The sequence below is a fragment of the Ranitomeya imitator genome, chromosome 9, assembly GCF_032444005.1.
Source record: "Ranitomeya imitator isolate aRanImi1 chromosome 9, aRanImi1.pri, whole genome shotgun sequence".
Taxonomy (NCBI): Eukaryota; Metazoa; Chordata; class Amphibia; order Anura; family Dendrobatidae; genus Ranitomeya; species Ranitomeya imitator.
The window spans coordinates 14062118-14076152 of NC_091290.1; the positions used below are offsets into that span (position 1 = coordinate 14062118).

General features: G+C 49.2%; 1 protein-coding gene across 2 annotated transcripts; it reads right to left on the reverse strand.

Annotated features, from left to right (window-relative positions):
- Nucleotides 1–2411: 2411 nt before the first annotated feature.
- COMMD9 (COMM domain containing 9) lies at nt 2412–13470 on the reverse strand. 2 transcript variants are annotated; one of them, XM_069738662.1, is made up of 6 exons: nt 13343–13470; nt 10457–10582; nt 9821–9960; nt 4492–4526; nt 3254–3357; nt 2412–2674 (listed from the first exon to the last, which is right to left on the reverse strand). In XM_069738662.1, exons 1-6 carry the CDS (start codon nt 13403–13405, stop codon nt 2534–2536), a joined length of 609 nt encoding a protein of 202 aa, XP_069594763.1. In that variant the 5' UTR covers nt 13406–13470; the 3' UTR covers nt 2412–2533. The 2 variants fall into 2 exon arrangements, with proteins under 2 accessions (XP_069594763.1, XP_069594764.1); XM_069738663.1 differs by lacking the exon at nt 3254–3357.
- Between the last annotated feature and the right edge of the window lie 565 nt (nt 13471–14035).

The following is a 14035-nucleotide window of genomic DNA, read 5'->3' on the forward strand; positions in this document are numbered from 1 at the left end:
CCTCACATCCAGCCTATATTATTGGGAGAGACACAGACCTCACATCCAGCCTATATTACTGGGAGAGACACACTGACCTCACATCCAGCCTATATTACTGGGAGAGACACGCAGACCTCACATCCAGCCTATATTACTGGGAGAGACAGACCTCACATCCAGCCTATATTACTGGGAGAGACACACAGATCTCACATCCAGCCTATATTACTAGGAGAGATGCACAGAGCACACATCCAGCCTATATTACTGGGAGAGAAACACTAACCTCACATCCAGCCTATATTACTGGGAGAGACACACAGAGCTCACATCCAGCCTATATTACTGGGAGAGACACACAGAGCTCACATCCAGCCTATATTACTGGGAGAGACATGCAGAGCTCACATCCAGCCTATATTACTGGGAGAGACACACAGAGCTCACATCCAGCCTATACTACTGGGAGAGACATGCAGAGCTCACATCCAGCCTATATTACTGGGAGAGACATGCAGAGCTCACATCCAGCCTATATTACTGGGAGAGACAGACCTCACATCCAGCATTTTATTCTTTATTTAAAATTTTGCGCTGGCGCCATCCTAGTCACAGGTGATGCTTAAGCAAATTAATCTAATGGTGGGCTTCAGTAAAATGGCACTGGTGGTACTTACAGTGCCTTGTGAAAGTATTCGCCCCCCTGGAACTTTTCAACCTTTTCCCACATATCATGCTTCAAAACATAAAAGATACAAAATGTAAATTTTGGGTGAAGAATCAACAACAAGTGGAACACAATTGTGAAGTTGAACAAAATGTAGTCTGTCCATAGGACAACAATCAGTCGTACACTGCACAAATCTGGCCTTTATGGAAGAGTGGCAAGAAGAAAGCCATTTCTCAAAGATATCCATAAAAAGTGTTGTTTATAGTTTGCAACAAGCCACCTGGGAGACACCAAACATGTGGAAGAAGGTGCTCTGGTCAGATGAAACCAAAATCAAACTTTTTGGCAACAAAGCCAAACTATATGTTTGGTGTAAAGGTAACACAGCTCATCACCCTGAACACACCATCCCCACTGTCAAACATGGTGGTGGCAGCATCATGGTTTGGGCCTGCTTTTCTTCAGCAGGGACAGGGAAGATGGTTAAAATTGATGGGAAGATGGATGGAGCTAATACAGGACCATTTTTGAAGAAAACCTGTTGGAGTCTGCAAAAGACCTGAGACTGGGACGGAGATTTGTCTTCCAACAAGACAATAATTCCAAACATAGTAAAATCTACAATGGAATGGTTCACAAATAAACGTATCCAGGTGTTAGAATGGACAAGTCACAGTCCAGACCTCAATCCAATCGAGAATCTGTGGAAAGAGCTGAAAACTGCTGTTCACAAACGATCTCCATCAACCTCACTGAGCTCCAGCTGTTTGCCAAGGAAGAACGGGCGAGAATTTCAGTCTCTCAATGTACAAAACTGATAGAGACAAACCCCAAGAGACTTGTAATCGCAGCAAAAGGGGCGCAACAAAGTATTAAGTTACAGGGGCCGAATAATATTGCACGGCCCATTATTCAGTTTTTGAATTTCCACAAAAATTTAAAATAACCAATAAATTTCGTTCAACTTCACAATTGTGTTCCACTTGTTGTTGATTCTTCACAAAAAAAATTGACATTTGGTATCTTTATGTTTGAAGCATGATATGTGAGAAAAGGTTGAAAAGTTCCAGAGAGCCGAATACTTTCGCAAGGCACTGTAGCAATCTACGCATGCAGAGCCGTTTGTGCCATTTTCCGTAAGCCTTCCAAGAGCTCAAAATCTGCAAGTGCCGCCTGCAGCTAGGGGGGCACAAAATGTTAAATTAAGAAAAATAAAAAGGCATCAAGACGCAGCAGAGGGGACAGAACAAAGCTGAAGACCCTACCCACAGTCCTGCCCTGATGCACGAAGAGATGAATCCAAGGAAACTTCAAAACACGGATTAAAGAAAATCTACAGATCTGCTTTCTTCACCTGAGGTATCATTGTAATCAGTAGGACAGCACCAATATGGCCGTCTGTACTTTACTAGTGTGTAACATACCAGCGTTCTGCACTATCGACACATGTAGGGCCACACAAGAGGTATCAGTGATGACGAATGCCTCTACACATCTACTACTCCACGGAAGATGAATGTTGCACCTCGGAAACTTGCACCTATCCCAACTCTGGTCCGTGAACAGCTGGCTGCGCTTCTCTCGCTATTGACTTCTATGGGAGTTGATAATAGCCGAGAACACTAGATACATGTATCACCTTTCCTCTATTGATCTGATGTGTGGTTTATGTGACAACCCCTTTAAGGACTAGACCGAAAAGGAGGAGCCCGATCTTGTATTTCCCGTTGATACCGGGTAAGAACTCTGCAGTCGCATGTTACTTTTTGTAAGGTTGTAATAGTAGAAAAAAAAAAATATTTACAGGAAATGTAACATCGCTTATTGCGCGACGACCGCGTTACAAGGGCAGAACGTTACGGACATTCCTCCTGGCATTAACTACTTGTTGGCCACGGCAGACAGCTGGTCCCTTATCCGACCCAGTCCATCCAACATGGTGTCCAAGGTTTCTTTGCTGAGCTCCATGGTCAGGGACGATGTTGCTGGTTCCAGTCCGCACAGTCCTGGGTCCTCCTGGATCTGGGGAAATAAAACCACAGATACCATGTCGGCCACCATTCTCCTAGGACCCGGTTTCTATCCACAGGGGGCGCTATTACTAGGTACTAGATTTGTGAGATCAGTGGATCGATCGCTTGAGTGGTCTAGTCTGCAGATTAACCCCTTAGGCTACGTTCACATTAGCGTTGCGCGCCGCTGCGTCGGCGACGCAACGGCGACGCACAAAAAACGCGCGCAAAAACGCTGCGTTTTGCGACGCGTGCATCGTTTTGACGAAAATCGGACGCACGAAAAATGCAACTTGTTGCATTTTCTTGCGTCCGACGCTAGCGTTGGAAACGACGCACGTGTCGAAAAACGCAACCAAAAAAACGCACGCGTCCCCTATGTTAAACATAGGGGCGCGTCGCCGCTGCGTCGCCGATGCAACAGCGACGCACATTAGCGGAACGCTAATGTGAACGTAGCCTTAGAGGTCAAGGTCAATATTGCCCGGGACATTTAATTGGTCGGAGTAACGAAGGCTGCAGGGTCTGCAGTATTACTCCTATGTAGCCCCGGCACGGGACAATACAGCAGCTAAAATCTCACACTCGCCTTCATCTTCAGCAGACAGGTGGGTACCGCCATCCGTGTGACGGAGTCTGACGAGGTCTTGATGTCCACCCTCCAGTCCATATCGACCAGACGTGGCAATGAGACTAAAGGGGGAAAGCAGGTAGTATTACATGGAGGCCACCGATAACGGCTGCTCAATAGGCATGGCCGCACAGAACGCCTGGACCTGTAGCTTCTTTCCATTCTGGTTAAAGTGACGGGATACATTTTAGGATTGCTTGGTTTTAACCGCTTAGAAGAAGAGACCAGTAGCACCTGCAGCATCTAATCAGTTAAGGAACCTGTTAATCTGATAATTTAAGAGTGTTGATGGGTTTGTGATGAGAGTCAGGGAGCATAATAATGGCCCACTGAAAGCTGACATCTTAAGTGTTTGGAAAAGGCCTAATAGGTGCAACTCTGACAGGTGACAGTATCTAGATGGACAGCCGGGCGCACTGACTGCTCGTGTTATCTAGATGGACAGCCGGGTGCACTGACCGCTCGTGTTATCTACATGGACAGCCGGGCGCACTGACCGCTCGTGTTATCTACATGGACAGCCGGGCGCACTGAATGCTCTCGTGTTATCTACATGGAGTTTGCATCTCGGCTTTGGGAAAATGGCCGCCGCGATCTCTAATGCGCACGCGCGGCATCCCGCGGCCATTTTCCTGAAGCCCCGTGCAGCAGAGCACTCAATCTGCGCACGCGCGGCCCCAGGAAGATGGCCGCCCCCACCGACGAAAGGGATGACAGCGCAGATCGCGCGCTGCTTGTTCACCACTACGCCACCAACGTAAAGCTGAGGAAGAACCAGCGATGTCACCACGCCCTCCCGACCTGACCAGCCTGATTGACAGGCGAAAACGGCGACTTTGGTAAGTTATTTCTCAGCATAGGTGGGGAATCAGGGTACACTACATACACTATAGTAACACACAGCGCAGGCCCTATTTAACAGTATTTATAGCTCAATCTCAAAAAACGGGGTGACAGGTTCCCTTGAATGCTCTCGTGTTATCTACATGGACACCCGGGTGCACTGACCGCTCGTGTTATCTACATGGACACCCGGGTGCACTGACCGCTCGTGTTATCTACATGGACAGCCGGGCGCACTGACCACTCGTGTTACTAAGATGGACAACCGGGTGCACTGACTGCTTGTGTTTTCTAGAGGGACAGCCGGGTGTACTGACTGCGTGTTATCTAGAGGGACAGCCGGGTGTACTTACTGCTCGTGTTCTGGACATCACTTCTCCACGCAGATCTAGAGGAAGAACAGTATAATGGATGAGCAGGTGGCTTGTGCACCCCATGTAGAACATAGCTTCACACTTATGATCAGAAATGTCATCACACAGAGATGTCGGCCATATTTATGGACTCAATCAAGACTCAAAAGGGAAAAGAAAAAAAAAAGAAGGGAGGAGGAATATTTTAATGCAGTCTCTGACTTTGCATGAAGCCGTCTCCGCTTTCTCCAATGGAGTCATTAATCCGAGGAGTTTCTTTAATATTTCCCATGGCACCCTCTACAAGAAGTAAATCAACCCCATGCATTATGTCGATGCTCGGATATATTCCCCCATGTTTTCCAATAGGAGTAAAGATCTAGGACTGCGGCAAATGTTTGAAACCTTTCAGTACATTTATGGCCCAATTCATTATTGCATTTGTGCCTATTTTTGTGTAGTGGAGTTTATGTCTGTCTGACTTTTTTTTTTACATTAAAAAGTATATATCAATAAAAAATAAAAGAAAATAAAGGGCATTTTTGATATTGCTCAAAATTCATTTACCGCTTGCGTCATATTGAAAAATTTGGCACGAAAAACTTTAAATGAATAATAGAAGAGAACACTTTTTTTTTTTTTCTTCTTTTAAACGCAAAACTGAATGACTTGGGCCTTTTCTATTTCAATTTCTCATAACTACAAGATATCTGCTTGCTGACAGTGAATAGGAACAAGCACAGACCCAGCACTTCCCTCACAGCAGTACCCGGGGCTGTAGAGTCGGAATCCATTTGGTGGAGTCGGAGGGGGTATAAAATGGACAAACTCTGAAAATATTTAATAAATTGGGTACAGCGGTACACGCAGGAAGTGATGCAAATGTTTTCATGATAATTTGGGAAACGTTAGAGGCTTTTATAGTTATGAACTCTAAAAAGAACAGGTTCTTGCTACTGTAACTGACAATGCTTCAGACATAAGTACAGTTACACTGATGAACGAGAATACTGAATGTGATCAGCAGCTAGAAGAAAACTTCAGATTCAGTATGTTTGAGAAGGAAGGCCACAGTCCTGTAACTAAACAAACAAGCTACTACAAAATAACAGAACAATGATACTTTACAATTAGATGATCTTGTTGAAGCTGCTTCACACCTCTTTCCTATTCATCACATGCGCGGTGCTGTGCACACGCTGCAGCCGGCAATAAGAGATCGTCTGCAAGAGGGACATGCTGGAACTCTGATTAGCAAAGTGAGGAAATTGGCTGTTGCTGCCAGAACTGCTAAAATTGATTCCATCTTGAAGAGACGTGCTGGGAAAGGGGCAATTGTGGATCAAGCCCCTCAGTGGGGAAGCACCTATTTAATGATTGAGCTGAAACCCTTCCTTGTAGATATGGCCAACCCTCAGGTAACACTAAATGAAGGTCAATGGACACAGGTGACTGAATTGAAGGAATGGTTTCATTTACAGTGACTAAAAAAAATGAGAAGCTGAGGCTTTAACTCCTGGCATTTTCATGAAGGAATGAGAGAAGAACTTGAGTTTTGCTTGTCCCAAAGAGGAGATGGCATTGCTGCTTCAATAAAACAGAGAGAGAGACTGCTATTAGAAAATAAAATTCTTCTGGCAGCTGTTTAAGTGGACCTGAGTCATCCTATACTGCTGGATGATCAACAGCTTACTAAAGGAAAAGAAGCGCCGACTGAGGGAGCAGTTAGGATGAGTGGGCTACAGGACGGCCAAGAGCAAGAGGACTCGGGTCCTGCCAGTGCTGCTGCTGTCGTTCCTTCATCCTCATCAGATGAGGAGTTTCATTTTGAAAAGTATTTGGACGACATAAAGGGAAAGCATTGACCCAGGGAAAAGGATTCCACTCCCATAGAAAACAGATTGAGGCTATGTGCACACGTTCAGGATTTCTCGCAGAAAATTCCTGAGAAAAACCTGAAATTTTCTGCAAGAAATCCGCATGCGTTTTTTGCCGCGGTTTTTTCCCGGACATTTCCCAATGCATTTTGTAGTGGGAAATCCGCAAAAAAAAAAAAAAAAAAAAAACGCAAAATTAATGAACATGCTGCGGTTTTTACCGCGATGCGTTTTTTTCATGGAAAAAAAACGCATCATGTGCACAAAACATGCGGAATTCATTCTAAATGATGGGATGCTTATTGTATGCGTTTTTTTTGCGGTTTTATAGCGTTTTTATCGGGGAAAAACGCGAAAAAACTGCGACAAAACAGCAACGTAACATACATAGTAACATAGTTAGTAAGGCCGAAAAAAGACATTTGTCCATCCAGTTCAGCCTATATTCCATCATAATAAATCCCCAGATCTACGTCCTTCTACAGAACCTAATTGTATGATACAATATTGTTCTGCTCCAGGAAGACATCCAGGCCTCTCTTGACCCCCTCGACTGAGTTCGCCATCACCACCTCCTCAGGCAAGCAATTCCAGATTCTCACTGCCCTAACAGTAAAGAATCCTCTTCTATGTTGGTGGAAAAACCTTCTCTCCTCCAGACGCAAAGAATGCCCCCTTGTGCCTGTCACCTTCCTTGGTATAAACAGATCCTCAGCGAGATATTTGTATTGTCCCCTTATATACTTATACATGGTTATTAGATCACCCCTCAGTCGTCTTTTTTCTAGACTAAATAATCCTAATTTCGCTAATCTATCTGGGTATTGTAGTTCTCCCATCCCCTTTATTAATTTTGTTGCCCTCCTTTGTACTCTCTCTAGTTCCATTATATCCTTCCTGAGCACCGGTGCCCAAAACTGGACACAGTACTCCATGTGCGGTCTAACTAGGGATTTGTACAGAGGCAGTATAATGCTCTCATCAGGTGTATCCAGACCTCTTTTAATGCACCCCATGATCCTGTTTGCCTTGGCAGCTGCTGCCTGGCACTGGCTGCTCCAGGTAAGTTTATCATTAACTAGGATCCCCAAGTCCTTCTCCCTGTCAGATTTACCCAGTGGTTTCCCATTCAGTGTGTAATGGTGACATTGATTCCTTCTTCCCATGTGTATAACCTTACATTTATCATTGTTAAACCTCATCTGCCACCTTTCAGCCCAAGTTTCCAACTTATCCAGATCCATCTGTAGCAGAATACTATCTTCTCTTGTATTAACTGCTTTACATAGTTTTGTATCATCTGCAAATATCGATATTTTACTGTGTAAACCTTCTACCAGATCATTAATGAATATGTTGAAGAGAACAGGTCCCAATACCGACCCCTGCGGTACCCCACTGGTCACAGCGACCCAGTTAGAGACTATACCATTTATAACCACCCTCTGCTTTCTATCACTAAGCCAGTTACTAACCCATTTACACACATTTTCCCCCAGACCAAGCATTCTCATTTTGTGTACCAACCTCTTGTGCGGCACGGTATCAAACGCTTTGGAAAAATCGAGATATACCACGTCCAATGACTCACCGTGGTCCAGTCTATAACTTACCTCTTCATAAAAACTGATTAGATTGGTTTGACAGGAGCGATTTCTCATAAACCCATGCTGATATGGAGTTAAACAGTTATTCTCATTGAGATAATCCAGAATAACATCCCTCAGAAACCCTTCAAATATTTTACCAACAATAGAGGTTAGACTTACTGGCCTATAATTTCCAGGTTCACTTTTAGAGCCCTTTTTGAATATTGGCACCACATTTGCTATGCGCCAATCCTGCGGAACAGACCCTGTCGCTATAGAGTCCCTAAAAATAAGAAATAATGGTTTATCTATTACATTACTTAGTTCTCTTAGTACTCGTGGGTGTATGCCATCCGGACCCGGAGATTTATCTATTTTAATCTTATTTAGCCGGTTTCGCACCTCTTCTTGGGTTAGATTGGTGACCCTTAATATAGGGTTTTCATTGTTTCTTGGGATTTCACCTAGCATTTCATTTTCCACCGTGAATACCGTGGAGAAGAAGGTGTTTAATATGTTAGCTTTTTCCTCGTCATCTACAACCATTCTTTCCTCACTATTTTTTAAGGGGCCTACATTTTCAGTTTTTATTCTTTTACTATTGATATAGTTGAAGAACAGTTTGGGATTAGTTTTACTCTCCTTAGCAATGTGCTTCTCTGTGTGCAACGTGTGCACAGAGAATGAAACATTTTTCTGAAAGATCGTCTTAAAGAAGTAGAAGAGTTCAACTGTTCATCAAAACTGACCGTGCACGAGGAGATTCCTTTATACCCAAACATTGGGAAATGTTCCCGTGTGGTCACCGCTTTGCCACCAGCACAAGTTAGTGTAGGGAGGTTGTTCTCTCACCTTACAATAATTAGGTCAGATGTGATGTCATCCATGAAGGAGGATCTGATGGAGGAGACACTATGTCTCAGACTGCACAAATGTTGTTCAGTACGTTTTTGTTAAAAACTCCCCCCCCCCACTTACTGCATAGTGTATTTACAATTTATTAACATTTTTTGTGTTCTAAAGTCATATTCTAATAAATATGTTTTATGTTCTATATAAATAGACTGATTATTGTACCATAATGGTGATTAATAGCCTGATGTTACCATTTCACTACAGTAAATGTGAGGCCATGTTCACACGGATCCGCAGCAGGTTCCCATGAGTTTACAGTACAATGTAAACCTATGGGAAACAAAAAACGCAGTGCACATGCTGCGGAAAAAAACGCGCGGAAACGCTGCGGATTACATTCCGCAGCATGTCACTTAGTAACACTTCTTTTCTGCGGATTTTCACCTGCTCCAATAGAAAACTGCAGATGAAAATCTGCAGAAGAAACCGCAGTAAAAACCGCGATAAATCCGCAGTAAAAACCGCGACGGGTTTTCACTGCGGATTTTGGGATTCTGCTGCGGAAAAATCCGCAGTGGAATCTGCAAAGTGTGAACATAGCCTAACACGTAACATGAGCCATGTACGAGGGAGTCAGAGAAATTGAGGAGTTGGAGGTTTGGCATTCCGAGTCGGCAGATCTGATTGTATCAGACCAGATGTGATGTATTAAAGGGATTGTCCACGACTTTTAACATTGATGGCCTAGCCTTAGAATAGGGCGTCAATGTCTGATCGGTGGGAGTGCGGTGGCCGAATATGCTCAGCTCGGTGGGCTGCATAGTGGCCAGGTACTGCACATCTGTCCCCTAATCACATCAGACATTGATGACCTATTCTAAGGATAGGCCATCAATGTCGTGGACAACCCCTTTAATACATCACACCTGCTCTGATACAATGTAGCAAAATCTTATTCGATTTCTATCACTTGGATGTGGGAGAGTCTACACCAGACCCCGGACTCACATGTTCTCTAGGATTATTTTTGTCAGGAGATTCTTCAGGTTCTGGTGGAAGTCGTGTGGGAACACGGAGGATATCTGCTCCGCCGAGGTCAGGCCTCTGTACACCAGGTGCCGGGTGAGCGAGTGCACCGCCTGTATCACCTAATACACACGGAGGGAAAGGACCACTTTACTACACAGAACACTACAGTAAAGGCTGCACTATTCTGGCACATGACTCTGCATGGGAGCTGCATACACATTTATTGATTTTATTAAAGGTCCTTTGAAGAGCTGATCCCGCCCCCCCCAAGATGCTGTAGAACAACCGGAAACAATAAGAATATAATTTAAGTGTTTGTCTGCAGTCGGACAGGAGCTTTTCTTCATGTTATCACCCCTGCCACCAATCGTGGGGTATGAGAGACCACCGCTTATACTGTTATTTCTATCATCACCCCTGAAATGTGCACAGTGGCCACCTGACCGCCTGCTGTGTGAGGGAACACGAGGGTCGGCCATGATTAACTGCGCCCGAGAAATCCGACAGCCGCTTATCTCCGCGCTGCACGCGCCCGGCCGATCCAATACAGCGTTTTACAGGCTCTTTAATATTTTTTTTCTTATTATCTCTTTGTGGCCCCATGTGAGCACCCACCTGGGACGCCTCCTCCGCAGTCACCGACAGGCTGGACGACACGCTGCCCACCATCTGGACGGAGCCGACCGCCGAACGGGGGAAGGAGTCTCTGCAAAGTTTCTGCACCGCATCCTTCGAGGAGGCCTGAAATAGAGGAAAGGGTCAGAGGGGAGGACACGGAGGCGAGGGTCGGGGAGGAAAAAAAAAAACGAAAAAAAAAACACGGAGGCGAGGGTCGGGGAGGAAAACACGGAGGTGAGGGTCGGGGAGGAAAACACGGAGGCGAGGGTCGGGGAGGAAAACACGGAGGCGAGGGTCGGGGAGGAAAACACGGAGGCGAGGGTCGGGGAGGAAAACACGGAGGCGAGGGTCGGGGAGGAAAACACGGAGGCGAGGGTCGGGGAGGAAAACACGGAGGCGAGGGTCGGGGAGGAAAACACGGAGGCGAGGGTCGGGGAGGAAAACACGGAGGCGAGGGTCGGGGAGGAAAACACGGAGGCGAGGGTCGGGGAGGAAAACACGGAGGCGAGGGTCGGGGAGGAAAACACGGAGGCGAGGGGTCGGGGAGGAAAACACGGAGGCGAGGGGTCGGGGAGGAAAACACGGAGGCGAGGGGTCGGGGAGGAAAACACGGAGGCGAGGGTCGGGGAGGAAAACACGGAGGCGAGGGTCGGGGAGGAAAACACGGAGGCGAGGGTCGGGGAGGAAAACACGGAGGCGAGGGTCGGGGAGGAAAACACGGAGGCGAGGGTCGGGGAGGAAAACACGGAGGCGAGGGTCGGGGAGGAAAACACGGAGGCGAGGGGTCGGGGAGGAAAACACGGAGGCGAGGGGTCGGGGAGGAAAACACGGAGGCGAGGGTCGGGGAGGAAAACACGAAGGCAAGTGTCGGGGGTAGATGAAGAGGCGAGGGAGGAGGACATGGGGGTGGAGGGGACACGGAGGCGAGGGACGGGGGAGGGAGGACATTGAGCCGAGGGTCGGGGAGGAAAACACGGAGGTGAGGAGTCGGGGGAGGAAAACACGGAGGCGAGGGTCGGGGAGGAAAACACGAAGGCAAGTGTCGGGGGTAGATGAAGAGGCGAGGGAGGAGGACATGGGGGTGGAGGGGACACGGAGGCGAGGGATGGGGGGAGGGAGGACATGGAGCCGAGGGTCGGGGAGGAAAACACGGAGGCGAGGGGTCGGGGGAGGAAAACACGGAGGCGAGGGTCGGGGAGGAAAACACGGAGGCGAGGGTCGGGGGTAGATGAAGAGGCGAGGGAGGAGGACATGGGGGTGGAGGGGACACGGAGGCGAGGGACGGGGGGAGGGAGGACATGGAGCCGAGGGTCGGGGAGGAAAACACGGAGGCGAGGGTCGGGGAGGAAAACACGGAGGCGAGGGTCGGGGGAGGAAAACACGGAGGCGAGGGGTCGGGGGAGGAAAACACGGAGGCGAGGGGTCGGGGAGGAAAACACGGAGGCGAGGGGTCGGGGGAGGAAAACACGGAGGTGAGGGTCGGGGAGGAAAACACGAAGGCGAGGGTCGGGGAGGAAAACACGGAGGCGAGGGTCGGGGAGGAAAACACGGAGGCGAGGGTCGGGGAGGAAAACACGGAGGTGAGGGTCGGGGAGGAAAACACGAAGGCAAGTGTCGGGGTAGATGAAGAGGTGAGGGAGGAGGACATGGGGGTGGAGGGGACACGGAGGCGAGGGACGGGGGGAGGGAGGACATGGAGCCGAGGGGTCGGGGAGGAAAACACGAAGGCAAGTGTCGGGGGTAGATGAAGAGGCGAGGGAGGAGGACATGGGGGTGGACGGGGACACGGACGCGAGGGACGGGGACACGGACGCGAGGGACGGGGACACGGACGCGAGGAACGGGGACACGGACGCGAGGGACGGGGACACGGACGCGAGGGACGGGGACACGGACGCGAGGGACGGGGACACGGACGCGAGGGACGGGGACACGGACGCGAGGGACGGGGACACGGACGCGAGGGACGGGGACACGGACGCGAGGGACGGGGACACGGACGCGAGGGACGGGGACACGGACGCGAGGGACGGGGACACGGACGCGAGGGACGGGGACACGGACGCGAGGGACGGGGACACGGACGCGAGGGACGGGGACACGGACGCGAGGGACGGGGACACGGACGCGAGGGACGGGGACACGGACGCGAGGGACGGGGACACGGACGCGAGGGACGGGGACACGGACGCGAGGGACGGGGACACGGACGCGAGGGACGGGGACACGGACGCGAGGGACGGGGACACGGACGCGAGGGACGGGGACACGGACGCGAGGGACGGGGACACGGACGCGAGGGACGGGGACACGGACGCGAGGGACGGGGACACGGACGCGAGGGACGGGGACACGGACGCGAGGGACGGGGACACGGACGCGAGGGACGGGGACACGGACGCGAGGGACGGGGACACGGACGCGAGGGACGGGGACACGGACGCGAGGGACGGGGACACGGACGCGAGGGACGGGGACACGGACGCGAGGGACGGGGACACGGACGCGAGGGACGGGGACACGGACGCGAGGGACAGAGGGGAGGACATGGGGTGGGGAGGACACGGATGCAAGGGACGGGGTGGGGAGGACACGGAGGTGAGGGTCAGTGTGGGAGGACATGGAGGCTGATGTGAGGACTTAATACAGGAGGCAACTGTAACAAACCCTCAGCTGTGAGAAGTTATGTTCACATTTACAGCCTGTAATGATAGAAATGCCAGCTCTCCCCACATGCTGGTACTTGTAGTCCCCATGTAACACACAGGCTCTCCGTGCACGCTGGTACTTGTAGTCCCCATATTACACACAGGCCGCATTCGTTAGCTATACACCGGAACTCCTATCCTATGAGCAGAGCACAGACGCCCGGGAGTCTCTCACCTTTAACAAGAGCTGCAGGCTAGAAAACACACCGTCCGGCAGCCCAGCCATTACTCCAGTCATGTGACTCTGATCACGTGTCTCTGACGAAACGCATCCGGGCCGCACAGCATTCTGGGGCGTGTAGTTTTTTCATTCGGCACGTCTGTGCAGGAGCGCAGCTGCAGTCCATGTCTAGTTTGCATCATCCAATCACATAACAGCTTGGCTTATACCTACATATAACCTGAGATGTGATTGGTGGAGTTTATTTGCTGCGTCAGTAAACTCCTCCCTTATTTGTTTATAACAACCAATCAGCTTTTTTATTTTTTTTCTAAATCTGCCATACGGTTCCAGAGATATGGGCCTTTTCGTTCAGTGTCATTCTCAGCATCTTTTCAAAGGTGCGTGGCGTACATGCTCCTCTGGGGCGTATCTTTAGGCTGTTTTGCATAATTAGCCACACCCCTTAAAGATTATTCACAATTTCAATAAACAAAAAGGCCCGTGTCTCTGGAACCATATGATGGATTTTAAAAAAATGGAATATTCAGGGGATCAGCGGGAATAAGATATGAGCAAATCCCACCACTTATGAGCGGGTAATTAGTACTTATTAAACAGGGGCAGGACCACTGTCAGCAGAGTACGGAGGGGCAGGACCACTGTCAGCAGAGTACGGAGGGGCAGGACCACTGTCAGCAGAGTACG